This window comes from Dipodomys merriami, unplaced genomic scaffold, assembly GCF_024711535.1.
Source record: "Dipodomys merriami isolate MVZ:Mamm:240054 unplaced genomic scaffold, mDipMer1.0.p SCAF_148, whole genome shotgun sequence".
NCBI classification, from domain to species: domain Eukaryota; kingdom Metazoa; phylum Chordata; class Mammalia; order Rodentia; family Heteromyidae; genus Dipodomys; species Dipodomys merriami.
This window is the reverse complement of record NW_027202804.1, coordinates 2,832,838-2,859,529: the sequence shown is the minus strand read 5'-3', so window position 1 is coordinate 2,859,529 and position 26,692 is coordinate 2,832,838. Positions and strand designations below refer to the sequence as shown.

At 45.0% G+C, this 26,692-nt stretch overlaps 2 protein-coding genes and 1 long non-coding RNA gene across 5 annotated transcripts; 1 reads left to right on the top strand and 2 right to left on the bottom strand.

Annotated features, from left to right (window-relative positions):
- Positions 1–825: 825 nt before the first annotated feature.
- Positions 826–18,795, bottom strand: LOC138826697 (lysine--tRNA ligase). 2 transcript variants are annotated; one of them, XM_070021938.1, is made up of 15 exons: positions 18,694–18,790; positions 14,731–14,907; positions 11,861–12,020; positions 9,146–9,311; positions 7,930–8,023; positions 7,107–7,293; positions 6,878–7,003; positions 6,085–6,204; positions 4,979–5,141; positions 4,698–4,871; positions 3,847–3,932; positions 3,482–3,567; positions 2,661–2,787; positions 1,938–2,081; positions 826–1,108 (listed from the first exon to the last, which is right to left on the bottom strand). In XM_070021938.1, exons 2-15 carry the CDS (start codon positions 14,871–14,873, stop codon positions 1,010–1,012), a joined length of 1,875 nt encoding a protein of 624 aa, XP_069878039.1. In that variant the 5' UTR covers positions 14,874–14,907; positions 18,694–18,790; the 3' UTR covers positions 826–1,009. The 2 variants fall into 2 exon arrangements, with proteins under 2 accessions (XP_069878039.1, XP_069878040.1); XM_070021939.1 differs by lacking the exon at positions 14,731–14,907 and having other exon boundaries at positions 18,694–18,795.
- Positions 18,796–18,954: 159 nt separating this feature from the next.
- LOC138826694 (telomeric repeat-binding factor 2-interacting protein 1-like) lies at positions 18,955–24,441 on the top strand. 2 transcript variants are annotated; one of them, XM_070021936.1, is made up of 3 exons: positions 18,955–19,649; positions 21,040–21,164; positions 23,042–24,441. In XM_070021936.1, exons 1-3 carry the CDS (start codon positions 18,992–18,994, stop codon positions 23,432–23,434), a joined length of 1,176 nt encoding a protein of 391 aa, XP_069878037.1. In that variant the 5' UTR covers positions 18,955–18,991; the 3' UTR covers positions 23,435–24,441. The 2 variants fall into 2 exon arrangements, with proteins under 2 accessions (XP_069878037.1, XP_069878034.1); XM_070021933.1 differs by having other exon boundaries at positions 21,037–21,164.
- LOC138826696 (uncharacterized) lies at positions 22,216–26,179 on the bottom strand. Its single transcript, XR_011371813.1, has 3 exons — positions 26,091–26,179; positions 25,769–25,898; positions 22,216–22,299 (listed from the first exon to the last, which is right to left on the bottom strand). It is a non-coding gene; the product is annotated as an uncharacterized lncRNA (long non-coding RNA).
- Positions 26,180–26,692: the final 513 nt, after the last annotated feature.

The following is a 26,692-nucleotide window of genomic DNA, read 5'->3' as shown; positions in this document are numbered from 1 at the left end:
TAGCAGCCCTCTTAACTTTCTCTGTGTAGCTTTTTCCAGTGGTCTGCATAGACAGTGTGGCCTCAAGTCCTGTCCCTTGTCTGATCTTGACCTTGTTTTCTCCCATAGAAAGAAGTCTGTCTCCATCTTCATTCACATTCTCCTTCTCAAAGACAACCTGCTTTAAAAGCAGGGGTGGGGAGGCTACACAGCCTCAAGTGGTTCGCAGTTAGGTAATCTCTGCATGACTGAATCACTTTGCCAGTAATAGTAGTAACTTACTCTGCAAAAGTAGACTGGCTAGGGCTGGGAAGGTGGCTCAGTGGTAGAGTGCTTGCCTTGCATGCATGAGGCCCTGGGTTGGATTCTCCAGCACCACATGAGCAGAAAAAGCTGGAAATGGTGCTATGGCTCAAGTAGTAGAGCATTAGCCTTGAGCTGAAGAGCTGAGGGACAGTGCCCAGGCCCAGAGTTCAGGCCCAATGACTGAAAAAAATAAAAGTAGACTGGTTATTCCCAAATTGGGACTCCTACAAAGGCTTTGCTGGGGTACAAATGACAAATTCTTTGTCATATGACAAACAGTGATAATTTTTGTTCTCTACTGTGTCCCTAATTCCTCAGAACAATGCATGGCACAGAGGAGAAATAAACAATTTTAGGGCACTTAGCAGCTGTCTAATGTGTGATGTCTTGGTTCAATCCCAGTGATACCAAATACCAATAAAAAAAAAACAACAAGGTCCTTCTCCTACCACATTAACACAAACTACCATAACACGGTAGAACCCTAAGCATTCATTAGGCCAGCAGTCTGGGGAAAAAAAAAAACTGACATGCCCAAGGTAAAGAGATAAGGTAGTTTATTTGTTAACAAGGAATAAAAAGAAATTTGTAATTCCTTTTCTCTCTTCTGGTGGCTGAAACAGAATTGTGGTTGGATGGATGGTGACATACAAGAATTCCCTCACAGATTTTATCTTTTGTAGATACGCAAAAGTGCCTGAGTTATAAGACTTGTCATTCTTTTCTAGACAGAAGTGCCAACTGTTGAGCTTTCCAGTGTATCACTGGCTGCTACAGTCTCCTTCTTGTCTTCGGGTTTCATGGCAGGAAACAGAAGTACTTCCTACAAAAGATCATAAATGTGTCTTGATGCTATAAAGGTACTTGAACATATTTTTTTGAAGAGTGATCTATGTATTTCCTTTGCCTGTTATTACTACTAACCAAGTCCAGAGATCTGTATGCTGTTTTGTGTACAGCACTGTCTAGGACATCATGTCAAGACAGTGAATAAACACAGGTTCTATTAAAATTTATTGTAATAGGGCACTGGGGTGAGCTATACCTACAATTCTGGCTACTCAGAAGGCTGAGATCTGAGTGAGGATAGTGGTTCAAAGCCAGCTTGGGCAGGAAAGTCTGTGAGACTCTTATCCCCAATTAACCACCAAAAAGTTGGAAGTGAGCTGTGGCTCAGTGGCAGAGCACTAGCCTTGAGCTCAAAAGCTCAGAGAAAGCACTCAGGCTTTGAGTTCAAGCTCCAAGGCTGGGGAGTGCATGCACATGCACATGTGCACACACGGAATTGATTTCTTGCTTTACAAAAATAGGACAGGGACAGTTTCCACATTGATCAGCTGATTTAAACAAGCCAATTTGGGAAGCATGGGCCCCTGAGTTCAATCCCCAGTACTACCTAAACCCAAAAAAACAAGCTCAGGCAGCAGGCAGCCTGTCCCTAGAAACGCATGAAATGCAAACATTGGTATTCCTCCTGTCTCAGTAGAAAGAACTAATATCCCACAAGGTCAGTTAATCCAAGTCTCCAATTGTGGCATGGTGTGGACCCCTTTGCCTGCCCAGTGCTCCTTGTTTACCCTTGGGGCCCACCTGGCTCTGCCTCCAACCCTGGGGCTTTGGGGAAGTGTGCGCTATGGAGAACCGCTGTGTACCTTGATGTTATTGGAGTCTGTGAGGAACATGGTGAGACGGTCGATGCCCATGCCCCAGCCAGCAGTTGGGGGCAGCCCATACTCCAGGGCAGTACAGAAGTTTTCATCTATGAACATGGCTTCATCGTCACCAGCGGCTTTCGCCTAGAATAAAGAGAAGCAAGAGGTAACATTTTGTCAAGACAGCTCAGTGTCTAAGGCAATAGAATGTTTTTATGCAGGTGGTGGGAATTCATTTCCCAGTAATTCTGGGACGGGGGTACTTCCCGCATAGACTCACAGATCAGGACTGATGAAACCTACATGAGAATGCACACAAATTCCTCTGAAATACACTACTTCCGCTGCTGGGGCTCCTGGGATGGCAGGAAAACCAAATTTTCATAGACGGTATGGTGACTGCATAGTCTTTCTCCTGGTTCCTAAAACCACCCACCAGTGACATGAGTACAGGCAGCCTGCAGGGCCCTGCCTGCTTCATACCTTGATCTGCTGCATCCCCAAGAAATCTGAGAAAAGTGCAATCTCAGAAAAGTCATGTTTCCCTGTTTTTAAGACACACACTGTGCTCCTTGTATACAGACAACCTTATGTTCCTTTTAGGTCTCACGCAACCAAAACCAAAATCTTCCTTTGGAAATGTGACTTCCTCTGGCAAAACCATGAGTGCCCCCGAGCCTGTACTGGTACCTTCTGATGAGGACACGTTCACTCTTTCCTCACCTTAGCCTGTTCTTCAAACAGCTGCCGCTGCCGCATGGGATCGTTCAGCTCCGTGTAGGCATTGCACACTTCCTTCTTCATGACAAACAGCTCAAAGCGCTCAGTCAGACCCTCTTTGGAGCGGTGCCTGGGAACCAGGCCAACAACAAGGATGAATTTACAGCTCCTGGTACAAGAATCCCTGAATGACTGTAGACTCAAAAAAGTAGAGCTAACTGCAACCTAACTGCATGTATTCTTAGCACCAAATCATCTGGTATTACAGTGAGGGTGTGAGAGACCTGGAGGGTTTGAGTATCTTCCTAATGAGCCCTGTGGTAGACTGTTATGTCTGACCTTCTGCATACATTTCTCCTGAATGGACTCTGGGCTAGCCATGACTTGTTTGGCCAATAGGGTATCCACAGAAGAATGAATGCCTGTTTGCATGTTTGCTTTTTGTTCTTTGGAACACGTGCCCCTGGGAACCCAACAGCCATGCTAAAAGTTATGATGCCATAAAGACAGCATATGGAGAGGCCATGTAGAGGGGAAACAAAGTGCCCTGGCAGAATTCCCAGTGGGAAAAAAGCCATGAAGAATCTTTAACTCTCATTTCCTGGGTGGGGAGTGGGAAAGCTTTTCTATTTCTCCTTACTTCAATACTAAATAAAAATAAATCCTTTCTAAAACTTGGGGAAAAAGAGTAATTTCTGTTATCTCAGCCAACATTCCATGGAACAGAAAGATAGTGTATTTTGAAAATAAATTGTTGGTTCAGATTTGTAAGCTGTGGGGTTGCTATGTAGCAGCAGGCAGCCAAAATACTGCACTTATCTTACCATTTAGCCAAAGGGCTCATGATCTGCGGGTGATCACAGATGAATGTAGGATTGATGCATGTTACTTCCAGAAACTCCCCAACAAGCTTAATGGAAAGACAAAGGTGAAATAGATATTAATTTTAATATTTTCACAGTCCCAGACCAGAGGGAGGTCTCAATTCCTTCTAGATGGCTTTATCCTATAGCTTTTCAAAGAATGGAAAGGATTAACGCAGATTATTCATAGTTCAAGATTAGCTCTCTCCTTTCTCCCTAGTTGTTTTCCTATGAAGCTATGGAAAACAACTCCCAGAGTGGGACTCATGTCTGAGTACAGGCCTACTGAGGCTGCTGAGAATGCATATGATGTGGTGACCTCTCACCTTGTCCAGGAGTCTAGCAGTTGTCCGAGGTGGAGGGCATTCAACAGCTTTGGCCACACAGATATCATCAAGCATTCTGCGAGTTTCTGTGACACAAATGTTCAAGTTAGACCAGGAAACATCAAATAGCCCAATAAAAACACATATAAAGCTGGGTGTAGTGGTGCATGCCTATAATCTTAGCACTTGGGAGGACGAGAAGGAAGGACTCTAGGTTTGGGCTACCCAGTGAGACCTTAGCTCAAAAACAAAACAGAGCGGGCATAGGGTTCAAGCATAAAAGCCTAGCTACCTGGGAGACAGACCTTCTGAGGTCAGGAGACTCCCATCTCAATAATGGCTGGGGGCAGGGACACACATTTGGCATGCTCAGGGACACAGGGAAGCGCAAGTAGGAATGCAGTCTAGGATGCCCCGGACAAAAATGCGAAATCCTGTCTCAAAAATATCCAAAGCCTCAGCTGGTAGCTAATGCCTGTAATCCTATCTACTCTGGAGGCTGAGATGTAAGAATCCCAGTTCAAAGCCAGCCTGGGCAGGAAAGTCTGTGAGACTCTTATTTCTCCAATTAACTACCAAAAAGCCAGAAGTAGAGCTGTGACTCAAGTGGCTGAGTGCTAGTCTTGAGCAAAAAAGCTCAGAGACAGTGCCCAAGGCCTGAGTTTAAGCCCCAGGAATGGCATAAAAACACAGAAAAGCTGGTGGCATGGTTCAACTGACTTGGCTACTGGCTACTGTGAGGTCTTCACTTCAAAGTTCAGTACTGAAAGTGTACGTGCGTGCACACACACACACATGCATACACACACCCCACACCGTACCCAGGCACAAATTCAGAGCTGAACCTTTACCTTCAGTTTCCAACAGGCTGGTCTCAGGCAGCTTCACCCCAAGGGCTTTCTCAAGCTCTTCCACCATGCTGATTCTCCGGAAGGGTGGGGTGAAGTCAATCTCGAAGGCTTGGCCCTCTGGGCCATCAGGATGGTAGGAAACCTTGTAACTGCCAGTAATGTTTTTAACCATTCCTAGGAGAGAAATGAGCCATTTCCTACGGACAAAGCTCAGGAAGTAATCTGCAAGTAGCTCACCAGCCCCTACAAGCCTGCTGAGAGGTGAAAAAAGTAAGGCTCACCTGAAATCATCTTCTCAGTGATTTCCATCAGATCGTGATAATCTGCATATGCCATGTAAAACTCGCAGGTGGTGAACTCAGGATTGTGAGTCAAATCAATGCCTTCGTTCCGGAACTGACGTCCAATTTCATAAACCCGGTCAATGCCACCAACCACCAGCATCTAGCAATACATGGCCTTGGTCAAGCAGGTAACTCTGTCTTCACAGCTCTGGGAAGTTTCTTCTTCCAACTGCTGTTCATAGCTTAGCTGTACTTTCTACTCCAAGTTCCTAGTACTTTGCTCCATTTAGACCCTTGTAGTGGACAGTTGTTAAACTCTTCCTGTGGCATGGGTGTCCTCTATCTTGGTCTTAGCCTATCCAGAGAAGCCTCTTGTGACTCAGCCTCAGATATACCAGTAAGAAATATTATGCAGAATTCATTCAGGTGGAAGGCACCAGAGACCTCTAGATGTGGAGCTGCTGCAGGGATGCTACTTCTGACAGTGACCCATCCAAGCTGTAAAGATGGCGTTCTCTAGGACATCAGCTCAGGAATGAGATTCACATCATTCCTAGTTATTCAGGTTCCAAGCTCTCTGATCCTTCATGTGAGCTTCCTTATATAGCTAAACAGATGTGTCAGTGGCTTTAGTTACAATAGGGTCTGTTGTCTACAACTAAGAATCCTGAATGATATGATGATATGGCTCGTTATTTGAAGATATATATGCGAAGATATAAATATATCCATATTCATATCTATATATGAAGATACATCTTCAAAAAAATATATATATAAAACTTCCAGAGGGAGAAAGAGAAGGGGGGGAGGGGAAGGACACTATGCTCTTCCATAAAAGACTAAAATCCAAGAAAACTATAAATTGAAAAATGCTAGGGTAACCAGAGTAGGTTAGGGGTATGTATACTATCCCTTTGCTGTCTACCTTGTAATGCTCTTAATCTTAGAGAAATTCTCGAAGTGTTACAAAACCTGACAAATCCAGAACACTTCCTGGCTATTTTATCCTTAGTGGCTCTCTTATTTCTAACCAACACTTCTAGCCAATGATTTCCAGCCTTCTGTGCTTTAAGGGAATGGGGTGTATTATGATCAACTACCTTATGGTAGAGTTCTGGAGCAATTCTCATGTACAAGTTCATGTCCAGCTCATTGTGATAAGTGATGAAAGGCTTGGCCACAGCTCCCCCTGGGATGATGTTCATCATAGGAGTCTCTATCTAAAAGAGACAGGGAGAAAGTTTGTCCTCAGACAACCTGACCTTGGAGACAGCTCATGCTTTGTTCCCACATAACACTCAGTTCAAAAGTAATGCAGTCCCTGAAAAAGAACAAACTGCTTGATTTTTCTAGAACAGAATATATGAAATAGAAAAAAAAAAAGGTAGGTCCATTGAAAGTGTGTAATGCAAGATATAAAACAACTGCTCCAAAACATTCACTCATACCCCACTTGCTGCAGGTGTAAGTTTGTCCATGCAGTCACAGGAAATAGTGAGGAAGGAGACACAATAAAGTCAAGTTTAGGGAGAGAAGTAAGAAGTAAGTTAGTTGAAAGAGGCAGAAGAGTACAGTCTGGCTTTTGTTTATTGGATTTGTTTTACAATACATGTATTTGCCTTTCTCACACATGTAAACACTTTTTTTAAAGCTACAAAAATTTGTCACTAAATAACTTATTAACATATCAAACATGGCACTAATAGCACGCAAATGATACGACACCTTGCTCATTATTGTGGAAGTCAGTTCTTGCTTTCCTAACAAGGACACCAAACAAGATGGAAGAAGGAAAGAAGATGCTGTCATGAGGCATGCCTTGGGAGAGGAGGGCAGGGAGGGACGCACGGGGCAAGCAGAGCAAGGCAGACAGGAACCCCTCCCTCCTCTCACCTCTAGGAATCCCAGCTCATCCAAGAAACTTCTGATATACGTGATGATCTTGGAGCGAATGATAAATTTCTGCCTCACAAAGTCATTTAGGATCAAGTCCAAGTATCTCTGACGATATCTTGTTTCCTAAACAAAAAGCAGCAGTTAGACATCTCTGGCTTTACTTAATGGCAGAATAAAACAAGTGGACTGCATCTTTGGTGTCACAGCTAGCAGGCTGAGCACTTACCTTGTCTTTGAGGCCAAAGTGTAGATGAGGTAACATATGCAGACAGGGAGACAAGAGCGTGATTTCATAGGGAATGATGCTCAGTTCACCCTTCTTGGTTTTCCCAGGATTCCCCTCAACTCCGATTATGTCTCCTCGACGCAGTTTATTGTTTATGCGAATAAATTCTTCCTCTGATTTATAGTTCCTGAGTGGAAGGAAAAGTAATTCACTATATAGTAGTCAAAATCAGCACCCACTACTAGTTTACACTGGAACCCTCAACTAATTAATGGAAGTCTCAAACGCTAAGCAAATAAGAGGCAATTACTACAAAGGATTGTTTCAGATCTTTTTTATATATTGTGTTATTTATGTTTTATAATACAACTCAAGAGCAGCCATCACTTTCCAGGCAGGCAGATAATCTAGCCTGTATAACTTCCTTCAACCTTGTCCCCCCGCCGCCCCCCTTTTTTTTCCCTGGTTTTGGGGCTTGAACTCAGCTTGGGTGCTGTCCCTATGCTTCTTTGTACTCAAGGCTAGCACTCTACCACTTGAGCCACAGCACCACTACTAGCTTTTTTGAGTAGTTTATTAGAGAGAAGAGTCTCATGGGGACTTTTCTGCCTGGGCTGGCTTTTAACTGCGATCCTCAGATCTCAGCCTCCTGAGTAGCTAGGATTATAGGCATGAACTACCGTGCCAGGCTTCCCTATACTTCCTAATCTAACTTTAAACAACAATGGAAAAAATAAGACCATTATCATCCTCTGTCCGAAATGTCTTTGTTGCTCTAGCTCAGCCTGAAAAGTTCTATAACTAGGTAGCTAATTCTATATACCTGGAATTGGCCATGACTTGTAACTTGACTCCCTCTCCTCGAAGGTCATAGAAGATGAGTTTTCCCCCAGAAGCTCGTTTGGCATGGATTCTACCTAGAAAAAAAGAATAGCAAAAATATGGACAGATAGAACCAGAAGACCTTTCATGCTCTCAGTACCAAGAGAGCTCCCTCAGCAATATACACAATCTGATATGACTTGAACTTTGACTCCTGCTTTTGTCCCCACACCCATTGTTCTTATTAAAACCAATCAACGGGACTAGAGGTATGGCTCCAATGGCAGAGGTAGAGTACCAGCGGTGAAACAAGCAGGAGCTCAAAGTCCTGAGTTCAAGCCCTGATACTGGCACGAAAACAAAAGAAGAGAAAACAAGAAAGCAGAACAAAACAAAAAAAGGCAAAGATGGGCATGAATATCTGGAGCTAAGATATTCTCTGGTACTGGGGCTTGAGCTCAGGGCCCGGGTCTGTCCTTGAGCTTTTCTCACTCAAGCCTGGTGCTGTACCACTTGAGCCACAGCTCTTCTTTTTGGTGGTTAACTGGAGTGTCACGGACTTTCCTGCTCAGGTTGGCATATATTACTTATTAGAAAAGATTTCCAAGGGCTGGGAAGATGGCTCAGTGGTAGAGTGCTTGCCTTGCATGCATGAGGCCCTGGGTTCAATTCCTCAGTACCACATAAGCAGAAAAATCCTGAAGTGGCACTGTGGCTCAAGTGGTAGAGCGCTAGCCTTGAGCTGAAGGGCTGAAGGACAGTGCCCAGGCCCTGAGTTCAAGTCCCACGACCGACCAAAAAAAAAAAAAAAAAATTCCATGCGCACGTGTGTGAGTATAAAATGTATTTAATTGTAGTAATACCCTCTCTAGCAAGTGAGGTATGGCCCAAGTGGTAAAGTACCAGGCTTGAGGGAAAAAGACCCAAGTGAGAGCTTGAAGCCAAGGTCAATTCCCAGTATCAGCACGCAGGCACGCAGGCACGCACGCACGCACGCATGCACACACACACACACACACGATCAAGAGAGGGTATCATTATGATCAAATGCATTATGTGCATGCATGGAAATCCTTTGTAATAATATATGTTACATACGTATCATCATCAAACAACAAAGAGACAATAGCTGAAGAGCAACATATATGCTCTGTTATGTTACCAAAGAGGCCTGCCTGCTTTGGGGATCTCAGTGAACCAACGGGGAGTTTTCCTACCTGCCACCTTTAAAGTAATGTCAGTCAGGTGGTCCCCGGGCTGCAGGTGACTGTATTGCTGGATGAAGTGGGTAAGAGAGATGTCTACATGGAACTTGTGTGGGTATGGGTCCTCCCCACTGACCTTCAGCTGGTGGACTGCTTGACTGCGGATCTTGTAGTATTGCTGTTAAACAACAAAGAGTCATTACAAAGTTGAACCTGGTCAGATCAGGGCCCATCTGGCAGAGTACTGGATTCTATCTCAGAGTGCCCCGAGTTGAGACTTTCAATATACATGTCCCCCATACTCTTGAAAGCAAAGGATTGAATAAAATGAGATTCACATTTAAAAACATGTGCCAGTGGCTCATGCCTATAATCCTCAACTACTCAGGAGGCCGAGATCTGAGGATCAAGGTTCAAAGCCAGCTCAGGCAAGGAAAGTCTGTGAGACTCTCATCCCCCATTAACCGCCAGAAAACCAGAAGTGGTGCTGTGGCTCAAGTGGTAGCGTGCTCAAGTGGTAGTGAGCTGGAAGGTTCAGGGGCAGTGCCCAGGCCCAGAGTTCAAGCCCCACAACCAATTAAAAAAAACAAAACCATGCAGGGTCAGGACTGGGAACGTGACTTAGTGGTAGAGTGCTTGCCTACATGAAGCCCTGGGTTCAATTCCTTAGTACCACATAAACAGGTGGGCACTGATGGCTCACGCTTGTAATCCTAGCTACTCAGAAGGCTAAAATCTGAGAATTGCAGTTCAAAGCCAGCCCGCTTAACCACCAGAAAACCAGAAATGGTGTTGTGGCTGAAGTGGTAGAGCACTAGCCTTGAGCGCCCAGGCTCAGTCAGTGTTCAAGACCCACGACCAACCAAAAAAAAAAAAAAAAAAGGCAAAACCACATAAACAGAAAAGGCTGTTTAGTGGTGCTGTGGTTCAAGTAGTAGAGTGCTAGCCTTGAGCAAAAGAAGCTCAGGGACAGTGCCCAGGTCCTGAGATCAAGCTCAAGGACTGGCAAAACAAAACAAAACAAAACAAAAAACAACAAAAAAAGCATGGTTACTGGGATATGACAAGTGACACAGGATTCTAAATACTCGCATGCAGTGAGACCAGAAGCGGATCGTCTTAGGAGCGAATCACAATGTGCAATGCCCAACAGTCTGTTCACATGGATAGAAAACAATACACATAGACTGAAATGAACTCCAAAGATATGGAAACAAAGGACTTAAAATCTTTTTATGATGATTCTGTATACTTTACCTTATAAACAGTGTATTTATGTGAATATTTGTGGGGGGGTGAGAAGAGGGCACAGAATCAGAGGAAAAAGAGAAAAAGTGCTGCAGTGAAGCACACCGGACACTGATGAAAGTGAACCACACAAAACTCATGGGTGGAGGTGGGAGGAAGGGAATTAGAGAGAATGAGGGAACAGGTGACACTGTATGAAAGGAAATGTACTCATTACCCGATGCATGTAAACGTAACCCCTCTGTACATAACCTTTATAATAAGAATAAAATAAAAATTTAAAAAAACGCACGGTTGATGGGCACTGGTGGCTCAAGACTGTGATCCTAGCTACTCAGGATCTGAGGATCACAGTTCAAAGTCAGCCTGGGATGGAAAGTCTGTGGCGCTTATCTCCAATAAACTAGTCAGAAAAAGCTGAAAGTGGCACTGTGGCTCAAGTGGTAAGAGTGCTAACCTTGAACAAAAGATGTTCAGGGACAGTGCTCAGGCCCTGAGTTCAAGCCTCAGGACCAGCACACACACACACACACACTCTCTCTTCTCTCTCTCTCTCTCTTTCTCTCTCTCTCGCAGGTTGGTCTGATCCACAGCTAGAAATGAAGGCTAGAATTCTAAAATGCAAGACTCAACAAAAAGAAGAAAATGTTTTATTGGTTTAGGTGACTGAGTATATATGGTGGAGTCATTTCTCTTCAACTACTCTCCTACCCCTGACCACGCATTAGACTTTATCCAAGGCAGGCCCACGGGACCTGTAGAATGCAAACAGGGACAATCTACAGCAGGAGCCAGCACACTCTTCCTGATGCAACTGCTCAACTTTGGCGTTGTGGGGAGGGGAGGAGGGGAAGCAGCCTTGGAGAGATGTAAACAAACAGGCAGGCTGTGTTCCACTCAACATTTTGTATAAAACTAGAGAGGGAAGGATGAGGTTAGGGGACAGAGGAGAGGTGAATCTGGTCTGTAGAATGTGGTTTTTCAACTAAAGTCACTTAGGAGTTCTGGACTTTCAGCTGCCTATTGGGAGTTGATATATAAAAAAAAAAATCCAGGGGCTGGGAAGGTGGCTCAGTGGTAGAGCACTTGCCTTGCATGCTCGAGGCCCTGGGTTCCATTCCTCAGCACCACATAAGCAAAAAGCCGGAAGTGGCGCTGTGGCTCCAGTGGTAGAGCGCTAGCCTTGAGCTGAAGAGCTGAGGGACAGCGCCCAGGCCCAGAGTTCAGGCCCCATGACTGGACCCACCCCCCCAAAAAAAAAATCCAGGGCCTGTGCATTTAGCCAGAAGGCATGGCATGTTCTGTGACTTCGCCTTCTTCCCTTACCTACAGGAAGTGACCCAGACCTAATGCCTGTTCTGGTGCCTATGTATCTCCTTAGTCATTGGTCCCTCTTACAGCTTGGGCCCAAGGAAATCTGCCAGAAACCTCATCACAAGCCTTCCCATGCCCAGCCGTGCCAGTGGCCAGGGGACTCACGTTTGGGTCCAGGCTCTCCTCCTCAGCACCCACACCATTGTCTGTGGCGTGATTGGTGGCCGCCGCAGGGGCCTGGCTTAGCTGTTTCTCACTGAGCTCCTTCTGCTTGGCTTCTTTCTCTGCCACTTTTTTCTCAGCTTTCAGGCGTCTCTTTAGCTCACTGTTGGGAAATGAAAGCAATCAGTGTGAACGGTGCCCGAAGAGCCCGGTGCCTTCTGCCCCATAGCTACTTTCCAGAACTATGAATAAGCTGGGGGAACTGCGCTTGCTCAGTGCCACGCCCCCACCACGCTCCACTCACCAACCCCAGCCTCTTTCACTGAACTCTACGTGAAAGAGACAAGGGAAAAAATAAGCTTAGGACAAAGATGCAGAGGATCATTTTCAGTCTTTGTGTTCAGTCTCCACTTGGCCCTAGCCTCAATTAAAACCAAGATGCACTAGGACAAAGAAATCCTACGTATTAGTTTACATTTAGGGTGGGGGCAGGGGGATTTTCCTACAAATCAGGAGCATAGGCCTCTTCTCAGCATTCATAGGGCTACAAAGCTCCACAAACGAAATCTTAGTTACATGGTATTCCACGAGATTAAGCTCCTCCAGTATCTGATCAACCTGTGAGGGAACAGCTATGTCTGCCATGGGCCCCCCCCCACCATGCCCTTCCCAAAGGAAAGAGTTAAGCTGTGGCAGAATTGGACTCTTCAGAGCTTAAGGAGATAACTATGGACAATCTCTCTGGGAAAAGCTGTCCACACAGGCCTCACATGGCCCACTGGAACCTGTCTTTGACAACAGAGAAAGTACAACGAAGTTTAATAGCGGGGATACAATATCATCTCTGTAATACAACTGCCTAAGGCTCAATTCTGACATACCTACCAATGATGTGACCTTTGACAAATGACCCAACTTCTCCCTATTTAGCAAGGGGAAACAAGACACCTCCCAGTGGTTATGAAGGCAGATGCTTATAAACAACCCTGTCACTGTCATGAGCGAATGACCAGATGAGAACTATGCTAGGTATCTATCACTACCTTAAAACCTGTATACTCTGCAGTTAGGATAGAAATCATATAACTTTTATGTATTTATAGGCAAATTCCTCCTTATTCAAACTCAAAAACCAAACAAAACATCCCTTAAGTAAACTTGCTGTATGAATCCAGAAAGAGAACAAGTTATTTTTGGATAGTGATATATTTGTCATTTAAGGGGAACTTGTAGATATTCTTTCAGATGAATATTCTTATAATAGTGAACCACTGGAAAAGATTCTAGGTTATGCTTTCTTTCTTCTTCTTCTTTTTTTTTTTGTCAGTTGTGTGAACTCTGGGCCTGGTGCTATATTTCAGCTCTTCAGCTTACGGGTAGCGCTCTACCATTTGAGCCACAGCACCACTTCCAACTTTTTCTGCTTATGTGGTGCTGAGCAATCAAACCCAGGGTCTCATGCATGAGAGGTAAGCACCCTACCACGGAGCCACCTTCCTAGCCCCCAAATCATGCTTTCATGCTGTCTGGTTTTAGAGAACATGCTTGATTTCCCTTTCTTTCCTTCCTTTTCCAAAATTTATTTACTGGTTAGTCATTAATTTATTACAGTACTGGGGCTTAAACCCAGGGTCTTTTATGTGCTAGGCAAGTGCTCTAAAATTGAGCTACATTCTTAACTTCTCCCCATTTTACTTCTGAAACAAGGTCTTGGTAAGCTGTTCATCTGGCTTCCAGTTTACAATCCCATGGCTCAGCCTCACTGGGAGCTGTGTGTCTCAGCAGCGTCACTAGCCTTCATTTTTCAATACTTAATTAAAAAATGTATCAAGGAGTTGAACTGATCATCTTTTTTGGGGGTGGGGTTGGGGGAGAGACAGTATTAGAGTTTGAATTCAGCAAATACTCTACCATTTCAGCCCATTTTTATTTAGTTATTTCTCTCCACCTCATCCAAAAAATAGAGTCTCTGTGTTTTGCCCAGGGCTGGCCTGAAATTGCAATTCGCTACATCACTGCCTCCCAAGTAGCTGGGATTATAGACATGCACCACCACATGTAGCTGAGCTGAGCATCTTTTATGTGAAAAACTGGTTTTGATGACTTCAAAGCAGGCAACTCTGATGCAATCTGTCTTGAAAACAGTTGTAAAGATAACCTTTTCCAAACAGTGCTCCAGGTCTATAATACTGGAATTCAGTCAGTGGGCATCCAAGGCTACCTGATTTCTTTTCTAGGATTAAGATAAACCTGCTATCCTCTCAAATCAGACACTGTTCTTAAATCATTTCTAAGAAAAGTCCAGAAAGATCTAGGACAACACCTAGAACAACTAGAACTAGATTAATTTCAAGAGCAAACAAAAACTCAAAATAAAGCAAAAAAAAAAAAAAACCAGAAAAGGCAAAATAACTGGCATTACAAAAATTCCTTATACAAATAAGTTTTTTCTCAGCATTGTCCTAGAATAAGATCCACAGGGCATCTTAAGGCTGTAAGGAAGCCCACACCAACAATCCAGCACTTCAGAGACTCAAGTAGGAGAATCAAGAGTTTAAAACCAAGCTGGGTGCTGGAGGCTCATGCCTGTAATCCTCGCTACTCAGGAGGCTGACTCTGAGAATGTGGGTTCAAAGCCAGCAGGGGCAGAAAAGTTCAAGAGACTCATCTCCAACTAACCAGGGGGAAGAAAAAAAAAAACTAAAAAGAGAGGATTTGAACTCAGAGAAAGTGAGAAAGAACTATTGGGTTTGATAGTAGAGTTAGTTCTTTGCTTTCTTTGTGGTAAATCCAAAGACTTAACTAAGGGCTTAACAGATGCTGGAGGAGAGAACTTTTGCTCCAGAACAATAAAGAAGGCAATGGGCACCCACCTTCTTTTATCAGAAAGTGGCTTGTCCTTGTGCAGCGTTGTAAAAGGAGCAAGTTGGCCCAGTCGAAGGTCCCTCTGACCCCACTCTGCCCAGGTCTGCCGCAGGGACCCCCTAACAAGCCTGACCGCAGCTTGCATCAACATGGCAGAATACCTTGGAATTAATTACTGCCAGGACCTAGCAGGAAACAAGAGATGTGGAGTCAGATGGGACAGACAGTACACATGCACTCAACCTACACACTCTGCGTAGGGGGAGCTGAGCCATTCGGTACTATCTTTTTGTCCCATTTAACTTCAGGCCCTCTTAAACAAATACCCAATCCTGTGAACTTACTGTTGTGCAACTAAAATCATTTCACTCCTGGCTATGGAAAATGGTGTGTTTCTAGGTTAGAAAGTCAAGTACAAGTCAGCCAATAACTTACAGGTAGAAAAATGACCACATTTTAGAATTCAAGTCAGAAGGCAATTTTCTGAAGTCCTAAAGTGTGTTTTTGAGGAGAGGGTTGAAGTGCCTAGACGCAAGATGGCAATGGAAAGCATATGAAACACAGGGAAGATATTTCTATCAAACACAAACTTTAGACAATGTAAGCCATACAGCTGCATATAGTGGTACATGACTGTAGTCTCTGATACTCAGGAGTCTGAGGCAGGAAGATCATTTGAGCTAAGGAGCCCGAGACAGCCTGGGGAACATAATGAGACCCTGTTCTCAGTTGTGGGGGTAGGAGGAAACTAAACCCACACAAAACATTTCTTCTAAGTCAAAGAGAAGAATAGTTTGGAGTTCTTGGAACAAAAAAGAAAGGATAGTTTTTAGTTTATACATCAACACTGGAAGGAAACAATGACAGGAGCTATATTCTACCGTGTTCAAATATACTTGGGGGGGGAGGGGATCTTTCATTTGAGAATTTTGAGAATGAATCCTTTGGGCAAGTGGTCTTAAGCATAATACTGTGATCATTAAAGATTTTAGATCAGGAATGTTTCAAGAGTGATTAGGAAGAGAATTTTAACTACAAAAACTACTTAATACTGGGCACTGGTGTCTCATGCCTGTAATCCTAGCTATTCAGGAGGCTGAGATCTTAGGATCAAGGTTCAAAGCCAGCCCTGGCAGGAAAGTCTATGAGACTCTTCAATAAACCACTAGAAAACCGGAAGTGGCGTTGTAGCTCAAACGGTAGAGTGCTCGCCTTGAGCTGAAGAGCTGAGCGATAGCGCCCAAGCCCAGAGTTCAAGACCCACGACTGACAAAACAACAACAAAACTATTCAAGCTCACAATCACTGGAAGATAAAATATCAACACATTTTCATTGTAAAGCCATGTGAGACAGTACAGCACAATTAGTAAAAAGATCATGGGCTTTGGAGTTAGACTTGACCCAGGGTTTAGATTTCTGCTTCAGTTCAGATTAGTGCTAGGACACACATAAGAACAAAACTTTGGGGGGGGGGGTGTAGCAGGGGGTGGGGAGGGGGGGTGCTGGGCATCAAATTTATGATCTCTTCTATGTAAGACAAGCATATTACCACTAAACTATACCCCAGGCTTTGGGGAAACACTTCACCATACATCATTGATCATTCTGCAAACAGACATTAATGCTAGCTTTGCAAGATGACAAGTGAGATTAAAACAGAAAGCTTATATAGAAGCCTGGAACACAAAAGCTGCTTATGAAAGTGGTATTCCAAAGCCCCTGAGTGGCTCTTGCCTATAATCCTAGCTACTCAGGAGGCTGAGATCTAAGGATCATGGTTTGAAGCCAGCCAGCCAGAGTAGAAAAGTCTGTGAGACTCTTCAATTAACCTCCAAAAAGCAGGAAGTGGTACAGTGGCTCAAGTGGTAGAGTGCTTTAGCTTTTTTGTTAATGGGCAGGGTCCAGTAACAGCCTCCCTCCTCCCCGCCCCAACCCACAAAAGTGATAATTCAGCTACTCAAGAGGTGGAGGCAAAATCTGTCTTGGGAACTTGTCCAGACCCTATCTCAAAGACAAGACAAGAGGGGGTGATGGTAACTATACTTTCTCTGAGTAAAAAGAACTGACTAGTTTTTAAAATTTACATAAAAATTCAACTGGAAACCTTACTTTTAATACAAAAATTCAATTACTGGTGTGGCTCAAGTGGTAGAGCAACCATTGTGAGCAAAAACGCTGAGCTGAGCAAGACACTTGAGTCCCTGAGTTCAAGCCTTGATTGTGGCATTATAAAAAAGAAAAAAAGCCAGTTGTCCGTGGCTCACACCTGTAATCCTAGCTACTCAGGAGAGTGAGATCTAAGAATCACAGTTCAAAGCCAGCCCAAGCAGGAAACTCCATGAGACTCTTACCTCCAATTAACCACTTAGAAAACTGAAGTGGTACTGTGGCTCAAGCAGTAGAAAGCTTGCCTTGAGCTGAAGAGCAGAGGGACAGCGCCCAGGCCCAGAGTTCAAGCCCCAGGACTGACCAAAAAAAAAAAAAAAAAAAAGGAGTCTTTAACTCATTTTTCTGACTGTAGGAAATGTTTATCTCTTTTCCATTCCCCCCCCCCCCCACTTTAACCCCGTTATGCTAAAATAGATCTGGTTAAAATTTCTTCAGGGGCTGGGAAGGTGGCTCAGTGGTAGAGCGCTTGCCTTGCATGCATGAGGCCCTGGGTTCCATTCCTTAGCACTACATAATCAGAAAAAGCCAGAAGTGGTGCTGTGGCTCAAGTGGTAGAGCACTAGCCTTGAGCTGAAGAGCTGAGGGGCAGCGCCCAGGCCCAGAGTTCAGGACCATGACTGACAAAAATAAATAAAATAAAATAAAATAAAATTTCTTCAAAGAAAAAAATGATGGGCTGGGAAGATGGTTCACTGGTAGAGCGCTTGCCTTGGATGCATGAGGCCCTGGGTTCGATTCCTCAGCACCACATAAGCAGGAAAAAAAAAGCCGGAAATGGTGCTGTGGCTCAAGTGGTAGAGTGCTAGCCTTGAGCTGAAGAGCTGAGGGACAGCGCCCAGGCCCAGAGTTCAGGCCCCACAACCCGACCCAAAAAAAAGAAAGAAAAAAAATGACTGATTTAATAGATTTTAAAAAATCCACTCAACTTTCTTTCCCTCAAGTAAGATATAGATATCTAAGGTTAAGTTCCAAACATTTATAAAATCCATCAGATCACTGTCATAAAGGACAATGTAGTGATAGTGAACTCCATAAATCTAGGTATTACTACTTTTTCTAAAACCACCTAGCTGAAGAACCTATAGCAGTTCCATCAGAATGCATTAGAAGCTAAAGTTCTTGTGTTCTACAAGTACTACACCCCTAACCTAGTCAGTAACACAGTCAAAACTCACCCTGTTGTCTGAGTTCCGTGGTTTCATGACCGTGGTTGAAAGAATGTGGTATTTAGAGGCAATAAAAATGCCTTTTCAAGGGTGGGTTAATCTAGATCTGTGATCACCTACACATTTCTAGGATCTAGGGTGTGGGGTGGATAGGCTAACAAAGATACACTCAACAGTGCCTAGGACAGCCTCCAGGCTGAGCAAGACCACTGACGGCTCTGAATCACCCATATGGAGGGTGACGGCCGTTTCCAGACGGACACACCCCTCTTCATGCGGTCTCGGTGAGGCCCGGGAAGGAAAGCTGAAGGTGGCAGACGGCGTTTGGTGAGCACCGGGGAGCGGTGCAGTCGGCACAGGAGGCCTTTCTCGGAGGGGCAGGAGGGAAGCAGCAAGTTCCACTTTTCTTCCCTGTCATTTCTCAGACCGACCCCTGCTCTCCCTAATTTCAACCTTAAGGCGGGGGGACCCATCAGCACCCGCCGATCGCCGTGGGGGCCTCGGGGTGGGGAGATGTCGCTTACAGGGCCGGAGCGTGGCCACACGAGCAGGGCCCCCAGCCCAACCTCCCAGTCTGGACGGAGACCCCCCCCCCGCTCCCCCACAGGCTGACATGGGCCTGGACGACACTTACTTCTTGCTCAGTTTCGGCTCGCCACCCACTTTCACGTCTGCCTCCTGCAGCGTGGCCATCTCCCCCGGGAACCGACCCGAAAGTAACGAGTACTTCCAGGTGAAGCTCCAAAACCCCGCCTCTTCCGAGGAAGGGGGGGGGAGTCTATTGCGCCGCGCACGCGCAGGGCGGCATTTCGCCGCCATAGCCCCGCCCCTTCCGGGGAAGGGGAGGGCGGGCGCGTTTGGGGTGCTGCGCAGGCGCAGTGCTAGGCTGGCTAGCGTTCTGTCCGAGCTGGTGGTGGTGACAGGCCTGGGCCATGGCGGAGGCGATGGATTTGGGCAAAGACCCCAACGGGCCCACCCATTCCTCCACTCTGTTCCTGAGGGAGGACGGCAGCTCCATGTCGTTCTACGTGCGGCCCAGCCCGGCCAAGCGCCGGCTGTCGACGCTGATCCTGCACGGCGGCGGCACGGTGTGCCGGGTGCAGGAGCCGGGCGCCGTGCTGCTGGCCCAGCCCGGGGAGGCGGCGGCCGAGGCGGCGGGCGACTTCATCTCCACGCAGTTCATCCTGGACTGCGTGGAGCGCAACGAGAGGCTGGAGCTGGAGGCCTACCGGCTGGGCTCGGACACCAAAGCCGGGGCCCCGGCCGAGCGCGCCGCCGAGTCCGAGCCGCCGCCGCCGCCGCCGCCGCTCAACGGGCGGATGGCCTTCACCGACGCGGACGACGTGGCCATCTTGACCTACGTGAAGGAAAACGCCCGCTCGCCCAGCTCCGTGACGGGCACCGTCCTGTGGAAAGCCATGGAGAAGGCCTCGGTCACCCAGCACTCGTGGCAGTCCATGAAGGACCGCTACCTGAAGCACCTGCGGGGCCAGGAGCACCAGTACCAGCTGGGGGGCGCCCCGGGGAGCCCCTCGGCGCAGAGACTCAAGCGCAAGGCCGAGCCGGACCCCGAGGCGGCCGAGAGCGGGGGTGAGGGCGGCTGCGGGGCGCGCGCGGGGGCCCGGGGCCCGGGCAGCCCGGCCTGCCGGCCGCGTCCGGCCTTGGTGGCATCGCTCAGCCCCGCCCCTCTGTTGACATCAGGGTAAAACTGAACCGTTTTGGGGTTTGTTTCATTTTTGTGCCGGTACTGGGACTTGAACCCAGGGCTTAGCTGCTGTCCCTGTTGCTCCAAGTTGGTGCGCTCCCATTTGAGCCACAGCTCCACTTTCAGCTTTTTGGTGATCCATTGGAGATAGGGGGCTCACTGGCTGTTCTGGGCTGGCTTCAAACGGTGATCCTCAGATCTCAGCCTCCTGAGTAGCTAGGATTACAGGTATGCGCCACCGGCACCTGGCACAGGATGCGTTTTCGTTCGATTGTCAATACAAAGCAAAAAGTGAATGAAGCTTGAAGAGTAATAAAGTTTGTCAGAGTTTAAGAATATCCCATTTGAGCTGGGAAAGTGGCATAGTGGTAGAGGGCTTACTTGCCTAGCATCCATGAAGCCCTGGGTTTGATTCCTCAGTACCACATAAACAGAAAAAGCCGGAAGTGGGGCTGTGACTCAAGTGGTAGAATGCCAGCCTTAAACAAACGCTCAGAGAAAGTGCCCAGGTCCTGAGTTTAAGCCCCAGGACTGGCAAAACAAAAACAAAACACTAAAACAATAACAACTAAAATAGGTGTCTTCTGAAAGAAAAATTTACAAAGGTGGAGGCTTACTTCTGGATAGAGTTTACACAGCATATAGCATATGCTTTTTTGTGTGCGCAGGGCCTGCTTTTTTTTTTTTTTTTTTTTTTGGTCGGTCGTGGGGCTTGAACTCTGGGCCTGGGCGCTGTCCCTTCAGCTCTTCAGCTCTAGGCGAGCGCTCTACCACTTGAGCTACAGCGCCACTTCCGATTTTCTGGTGGTTTATTGGAGATAAGAGTCTCACGGTCTCTCCTGCCCGGGCTGGCTTTGAACCGAGATCCTCAGATCTCAGCCTCCTGAGTAGCTAGGATTACAGGCGTGAGCCACCAGCGCCCGGCAGGGCCTGCTTTTTTATATGGGTAATAGGGCTTGGGTTTTCTGGTGGTTAACTGGAGATAAGAGTCTCAGACTTTCCTGCACAGGCTGGTTTTTAACTGTGATCCACAGATCTCAGCCTCCTGAGTAGCTAGGATTATAGGTGTGAGCCACTAACATCTGGCTCAGAGCTTGGGTCTTAAACTCAGGGCTGTGTGTTGTTTCTGAGCTTTTCTGCTCAATGCTTGCTCTCTGCTAGACTCCTGCCAGTGCTTCAAACTGTAATCCTAACTACTCAGTCTCCTGAGTAGTTGGGGTTACATGTGTGAGGTGAAGGAGGCAAATGCTAATTTATGCTGTTCTTCTTTAGTAGAACCACAGACTAAGAGGACAGCAGACTTGTCTGAAGAAGAGTATGCAAAGGAAGACATAAAGGAGAATGAAGAAAAAGTCAAAACCATGCTTGTGAAATCCACTCAGGAGTTTGAGGAAGTTGTGGTATATTAACTAGATTTACTCTCTTTTCCCCCTGCCTCCCTTCTTTGAAATTGACTATCCCATCTACCTTTTTCACCCACCTGAGGTCCAGGAATATAAGAGAGAAATTAAACACAGAAGAGGAAAAAGGAGAATGGGAGGATTTAGGCTTTCGGCTTTGAAAAGCTTTTTAGTTTGGGGCAGCACAGCTAGAGTGGGAGAGAGAAATCAGGCAGAATAGAGACTTATAATTTCCTGGTACCAGGATTTGAACTCTGAGCCTAGTGCTTGTTTTTTTGTTGTTTGTTTGGTTGGTTGGTCATGGGGCCTGACTCTGGGCCTGGGCGCTGTCCCTCAGCTCTTCAGCTCAAGGCTAGCGCTCCTACCACTTGGGCCACAGCATCACCCTGGTTTTTTTTCTGCTTATGTGGTGCTGAGGAATGGAACCCAGGGCCTCATGCATGCGAGGCAAGCACTCTACCACTGAGCCACCTTCCCAGCCTCCTATAGTTATTTTTACCATCAAACATTTAGCTTTTTGTGTGCTTACAGTTTTAGGGGAATACTTTTGCTCTTCTATATATTTGATTTAGCTTCTAATACTTTGTTGGAATCCAAGAAGAAGCTTTTGAGAAAATCAGGAGTGACAAATGATGAATACTTTTTTTTTTTTTTTTTTTGGGTCCGGTCGTGGGGCCTGAACTCTAGGCCTGGGTGCTGTCCCTCAGCTCTTCAGCTCAAGGCTAGCGCTCTACCACTTGAGCCACAGCGCCACTTCCGGCTTTTTTCTTTTTGCTTATGTGGTGCTGAGGAATTGAACCCAGGGCCTCGAGCATGCAAGGCAAGCGCTCTACCACTGAGCCAGAATATATTTTTATATTTTTAAAATATAAATATATATGTTAAGTGTATATATACTTTTTTAAGTATGTATTTTTAAACTATTCATGTGTCTTCTCTAAGGAAAAGAATTAGATTTTCTTATAAACACAAAGAAAAATGAGTAGGCTTCAGTGTTTTTTAATTAAAAATTTTATTTTTGAGATAAGTTTTGCTACATTATGTAGCACAGGCTGACTTTGAACTTGTATGCCACTTCAGTCTCCCAAGTGCTGGGGTTACAGGAATGTACCACCACGTCTGGCTAGGATTCAGTCTAAAAAATGAGAAATAACATCTGGAGGTTTGGTTTAAGTGATAGAATGGCTGCCTGAGTTCAAACCCTAGTGCCACTACTACAAAAGGAGGAGGAGGGATAAATTAAAGTTTCTGGAACTAGTGAGTGGAGCAATGCATTGGATCTGGCAGAAGTTTGGGATTGTTGCTTTGTGATGTGTGTTGTGTGTTTGGCTCATCTTGCTTCAGCTGTCATGCCTGGCTCTTAGGTAGCACATTCATAATGTGCCTAGGCAGAGAGTCATGCAGCAGTGCTGAGAACTTAGCACATCTTAGCATTGGAGAGAAAAGCGAGTCTGTGATGAGTCAAATATTAGGTTCTGGCTCTTCTGGAACTTTACAGTCTGGAAATGAAATCAAATATTTAACAAAGATCTAATGAACGTGTATATACATGTGTATTGTTCTCTGTGCATATGTATGTACATGTATATATATATTGTGTGTGCATATTGACACATGTATTTCTCACAATCAGTAAAGCATCTAATCTGTTGAAACATAACTATATATATACATGCACACACCATCTTCCCAGGTACATACATGGATAATACACACATGTGTACATGTGCATCCAGTGTGAATGAACTTGTGTAACATATTAGTGAAACTTCAGTGTGATTGGTGTGCAGAGAGCAAGGGGGTGGAGTTGGGAGGGACCATACATTGCATTCTGAATTAGGTCATTAGGAACTGCTCTTTCTGATCATTCTCTGTAGGTAGATGAAACCCCTGATTTTGAAATACACATAACAATGTGTGATGACGACCCTCCTACACCCGAGGAAAATGCAGAAGCACAACCTGAGGAGGAGGAGGAAGATAAGATTTCTACAGCAGAGGTGGGAGCTGCCATTAAAATCATCCGGCAATTAATGGAAAAATTTAACTTGGATCTGTCAACAGTTACACAAGCCTTCTTAAAAAATAGTGGTGAGCTAGAAGCAACTTCTTCCTTTTTAGAGTCTGGTCAGAGAGCTGATGGCTACCCCATTTGGTCCCGACAAGATGACTTAGACTTACAAAAAGATGATGAAGATACCAGAAATGCATTGGTCAAAAAATTTGGTGCTCAGAATGTAGCTCGGAGAATTGAATTCCGAAAGAAATAGTAAATGAGAGTAGGAGAAGATGGGATTGATGAAGCTATTAACAGTTGTAACCGTTGACCTTTGACTTGCAAGGACACATTTGACCAGTGCTACTGCTGTTCCAGGTCTCCACTTTTGTAGCCTAGCAGAGTTACGTAGCAGGACAAAAACAAATTAGGCATATTGAGAGCTATCAGTGGCAAGTATTTATGTTTAATTTTTTTTCTAGTGTGTGTGTGTGTGTGTGTATGTGTTTGTGTTTGCATGCATGTGCGTGCGTGCGTGTGTGCTTGTGCCTGCCTGCCAATAGTGAGATTTGAATTCAGAGCTTAGGCTTTGTCCCTTAGCTTTTAATCTAAAGATGGGCATTGTACTACTTGAGCCACAGTTCTATTTCCAGATTTTTGTTAATTAACTGGAGATAAGAGTCTTCAAAGCCTTGGCTGGCTTTGAACCTCTGTCATCAGTTCTGTCTCCTAAGCCATCTGTCCCCAGCGTAATATCTGGTTTTAAAGGAAAATCTAGACTTCAGCTGGAGTGTCTTCTGTATTGGTGATAAGGGACTTCTGATCACGTCAACAAATTAGGAGGCATAGGTTTTGTCAGCAAGCATTAGTAAAGAATCTCCTGTCTTGCAGAAGTTCCATTGTGGTAGATTCCAAGTTGAGAATGTAGGAATATGGAAAGAATTCATTGCAGGGCCTTTCCCAAATCATCCCATCCTGCAGTGAACTGATTTCTAGATTTCTAGAAACCCCATATTTACTTTGCTCACTTTGTAGTGGTTGGCTGTTTTACTCAAGACCTTTGCAGTCAAGTCTCTAGTATGTGTTTCTTTACTTACCACCCACTTGTTTTGGACACACATAAAACCCTACATTCTTAAGAATGGTCTTATTGCTCTCATAATAGTACTGTGTTTTTAAAGAATATTGAGCATAATTTTGTGCTAACATTGTGTTAGAATTAAAAATAGTGAATTGATTCCACATTTGTTACTTTCATTATTAAAAATAAATACAACTTTGTATTTGTGTTTCATCGATGTGTCTGTCTCATGAAACTCTGTTATAGCCCCTTATCTCTTATTAGTTTGCTAAATCTACTATAACAAAAAGGACCACAGACTGGATTGGCTTAAACAGTGAAGTTAATTTTCTCAGTCCTGGAGGCTTGAAGACCAGGAGCAAGGCGTGGGGTACATTTGGTTTCTCCTGTTGCCGCTTGGCTGTCGGAGGAATACCTTACAACTTTTTTCTCAGTGTGTTCTCATTGTATGTATATGTGTATGTGTGTGCCAGTACTGGGGCTTAAACACAGGGCCTTGCATTTTCCTTTAGCTTTTTCACTCAAGGATGGCACTCTACCACTTAAGCCATAGTTCCACTTCTGGCCTTTTGGTGGCTAATTGGAGATAACTGGATTTTCCTGCCCAGGTTGACTTCAAACCTCAGTTCTCAGATCCCAGCCTCCTAAATAGATAGGGCTACAGATGTGAGCCACTAGTGACAGGCAAGTTATTTTTGAGGGCATCAGTCAGCTTGGTATAGTAACTACCTTATGACTTTATTTTATCTTAGTTATACAGCACACAAAACAAATACAGCACACAAAACAATACAAAGTATGGGATTGGGAGTCAACAATCTAACCATAAAGACAAATCCAGACAGATACTTCAAGTTCAAACATTAATAAATGAATATGTGAAATCTCACCCACAGATTATAAAATATTTACTTCTTGAAACTCAAGTAGTGAAAGAGCACTTTCCTCACAGCCTCCCATACACGATGCCCCAGTAACCTCCCTTCCCCTCATAAATAAACTGGGCACAGTGGTGCATACCTGCAGTCTCAGCTACTTGAGAGGCAGAGGCAGGAAGATTACAAAATTGAGGCCAGCTTGGGCCACATAGATATCTACAAGAGCTTATTTCAAAAACAAAAGGGCTGAAGACATGACAATGAAAAAGGGCTTATCTTCGTGAGTTTAAAACCCGTTACTATTAAACAATACAATGCTGGGCAATGGTGACTCATGCCTATAATCCTTGCTACTCAAGAAGCTGAGATCTGAGGATAACAGATCAATCTGGGCAAACAAAGCAGAGATGTTTAATAAACCAAAAAAAACAAAAAACAAAAAAACAAGCAGAAGTGTGGCTCAAGTGGTAGAGCCCCAACCTTAACTGAAAAACTAAGCATAGTGTATAGGCCCCGAGTTCAAGCTCCAGTACTGGCACTTAAAAATGAATAAAATCCTCTATTATTGGAGCTTTCTGAGGAGGCCTTTTGCCTTGCATTACTGTGGATGCCTGGATGACATATTTGGCAGATGCTCCTAGATTAGCACCTTCTGTCTGATGATCCTCAGGTCTTTGATGTTGCTGCAGCGGAAGTGGCCGTTTTGCTGTGGCTCTAGTTCTGTCATGGTCTTAATAGAAATAATTTTCTACTCTTCCTTCTGCCATCCGTCATACTCCCTAGAAACATGATGCAAAAAGGAAGGACTTCCATGTTGGCTTTCCAAGGCCTCACACTTGTCATTGTCAAAATGCTGCTCAGAAATGGTAGAGGGATGTAGGTATGTTGTGGAGTTGAAGCCTAGGAAAGAAGTATGTGGAGAATGCTCATTTCCTGTGGCATCTTCACCCTCTAACGCATAGTTTGGGTACCTTTTGGCATTGGAGTCCATCTGCTGGCTGAGATTCCCTTCTTGTTTCTCCAGAGAGGACCAATCCGCTCTAGCTGGCTGAGCATTCTGCTCCGTCAGGAACCTCTCGTTGGCATAGCTGGGAGCTGCAGCCTGAACATACTGGTTGTTGAAAGGTAGATAGTATTGGTGTTTCCACATAGCAAATATCCTTTGTCTCTCTTCATATGGAAGTTTGGATCTCTTATTCTGAAACCAGCTCTAAAGGAAAAAAGGTAATAATGTTTCATCAGATCTACTGATTATATTTCTCAAGGTCAAAGATTTTCTATTTGAGCCTCTTCCCAGAGGAGACTACTTGCTTTTGATACTGAGTAAGGGCAACACTGATTACAGGTGATAGGCATGGAGCATTCTAGAATCAATCTTCTCCACTAGAAACTGACTTTATGGTCAGAACCATCTACAGTCTTCTCCAGTATACTGGGGCTTAAACTCAGGGCTTGGGTACTATCCCTGGAAAAAAAGCCAGAAGTGGAGCTGTGGCTCAAATGTTAGTGTGCAAACCTTGAGCAAAAAAGTTACAGGAAGCCGGGCGCTGGTGGCTCACGCCTGTAATCCTAG

What these genes read in the sequence shown, in the direction of transcription:
- LOC138826694 (XM_070021933.1), top strand. Translation starts at nt 18,992, where the DNA reads ATGGCGGAGGCGATGGATTTGGGCAAAGACCCCAACGGGCCCACCCAT. An exon ending in CGAGGCGGCCGAGAGCGGGG is followed by an intron (nt 19,650 to 21,036) that starts GTGAGGGCGGCT and finishes GTTCTTCTTTAG; the next exon opens with TAGAACCACAGACTAAGAGG. An exon ending in AGGAGTTTGAGGAAGTTGTG is followed by an intron (nt 21,165 to 23,041) that starts GTATATTAACTA and finishes CATTCTCTGTAG; the next exon opens with GTAGATGAAACCCCTGATTT.
- LOC138826697 (XM_070021938.1), bottom strand. Translation starts at nt 14,873, where the DNA reads ATGTTGATGCAAGCTGCGGTCAGGCTTGTTAGGGGGTCCCTGCGGCAG. An exon ending in CATTACTTTAAAGGTGGCAG is followed by an intron (nt 8,024 to 9,145) that starts GTAGGAAAACTC and finishes CTTTTTTTCTAG; the next exon opens with GTAGAATCCATGCCAAACGA. An exon ending in ATGAGCTGGGATTCCTAGAG is followed by an intron (nt 6,205 to 6,877) that starts GTGAGAGGAGGG and finishes TGTCTCTTTTAG; the next exon opens with ATAGAGACTCCTATGATGAA.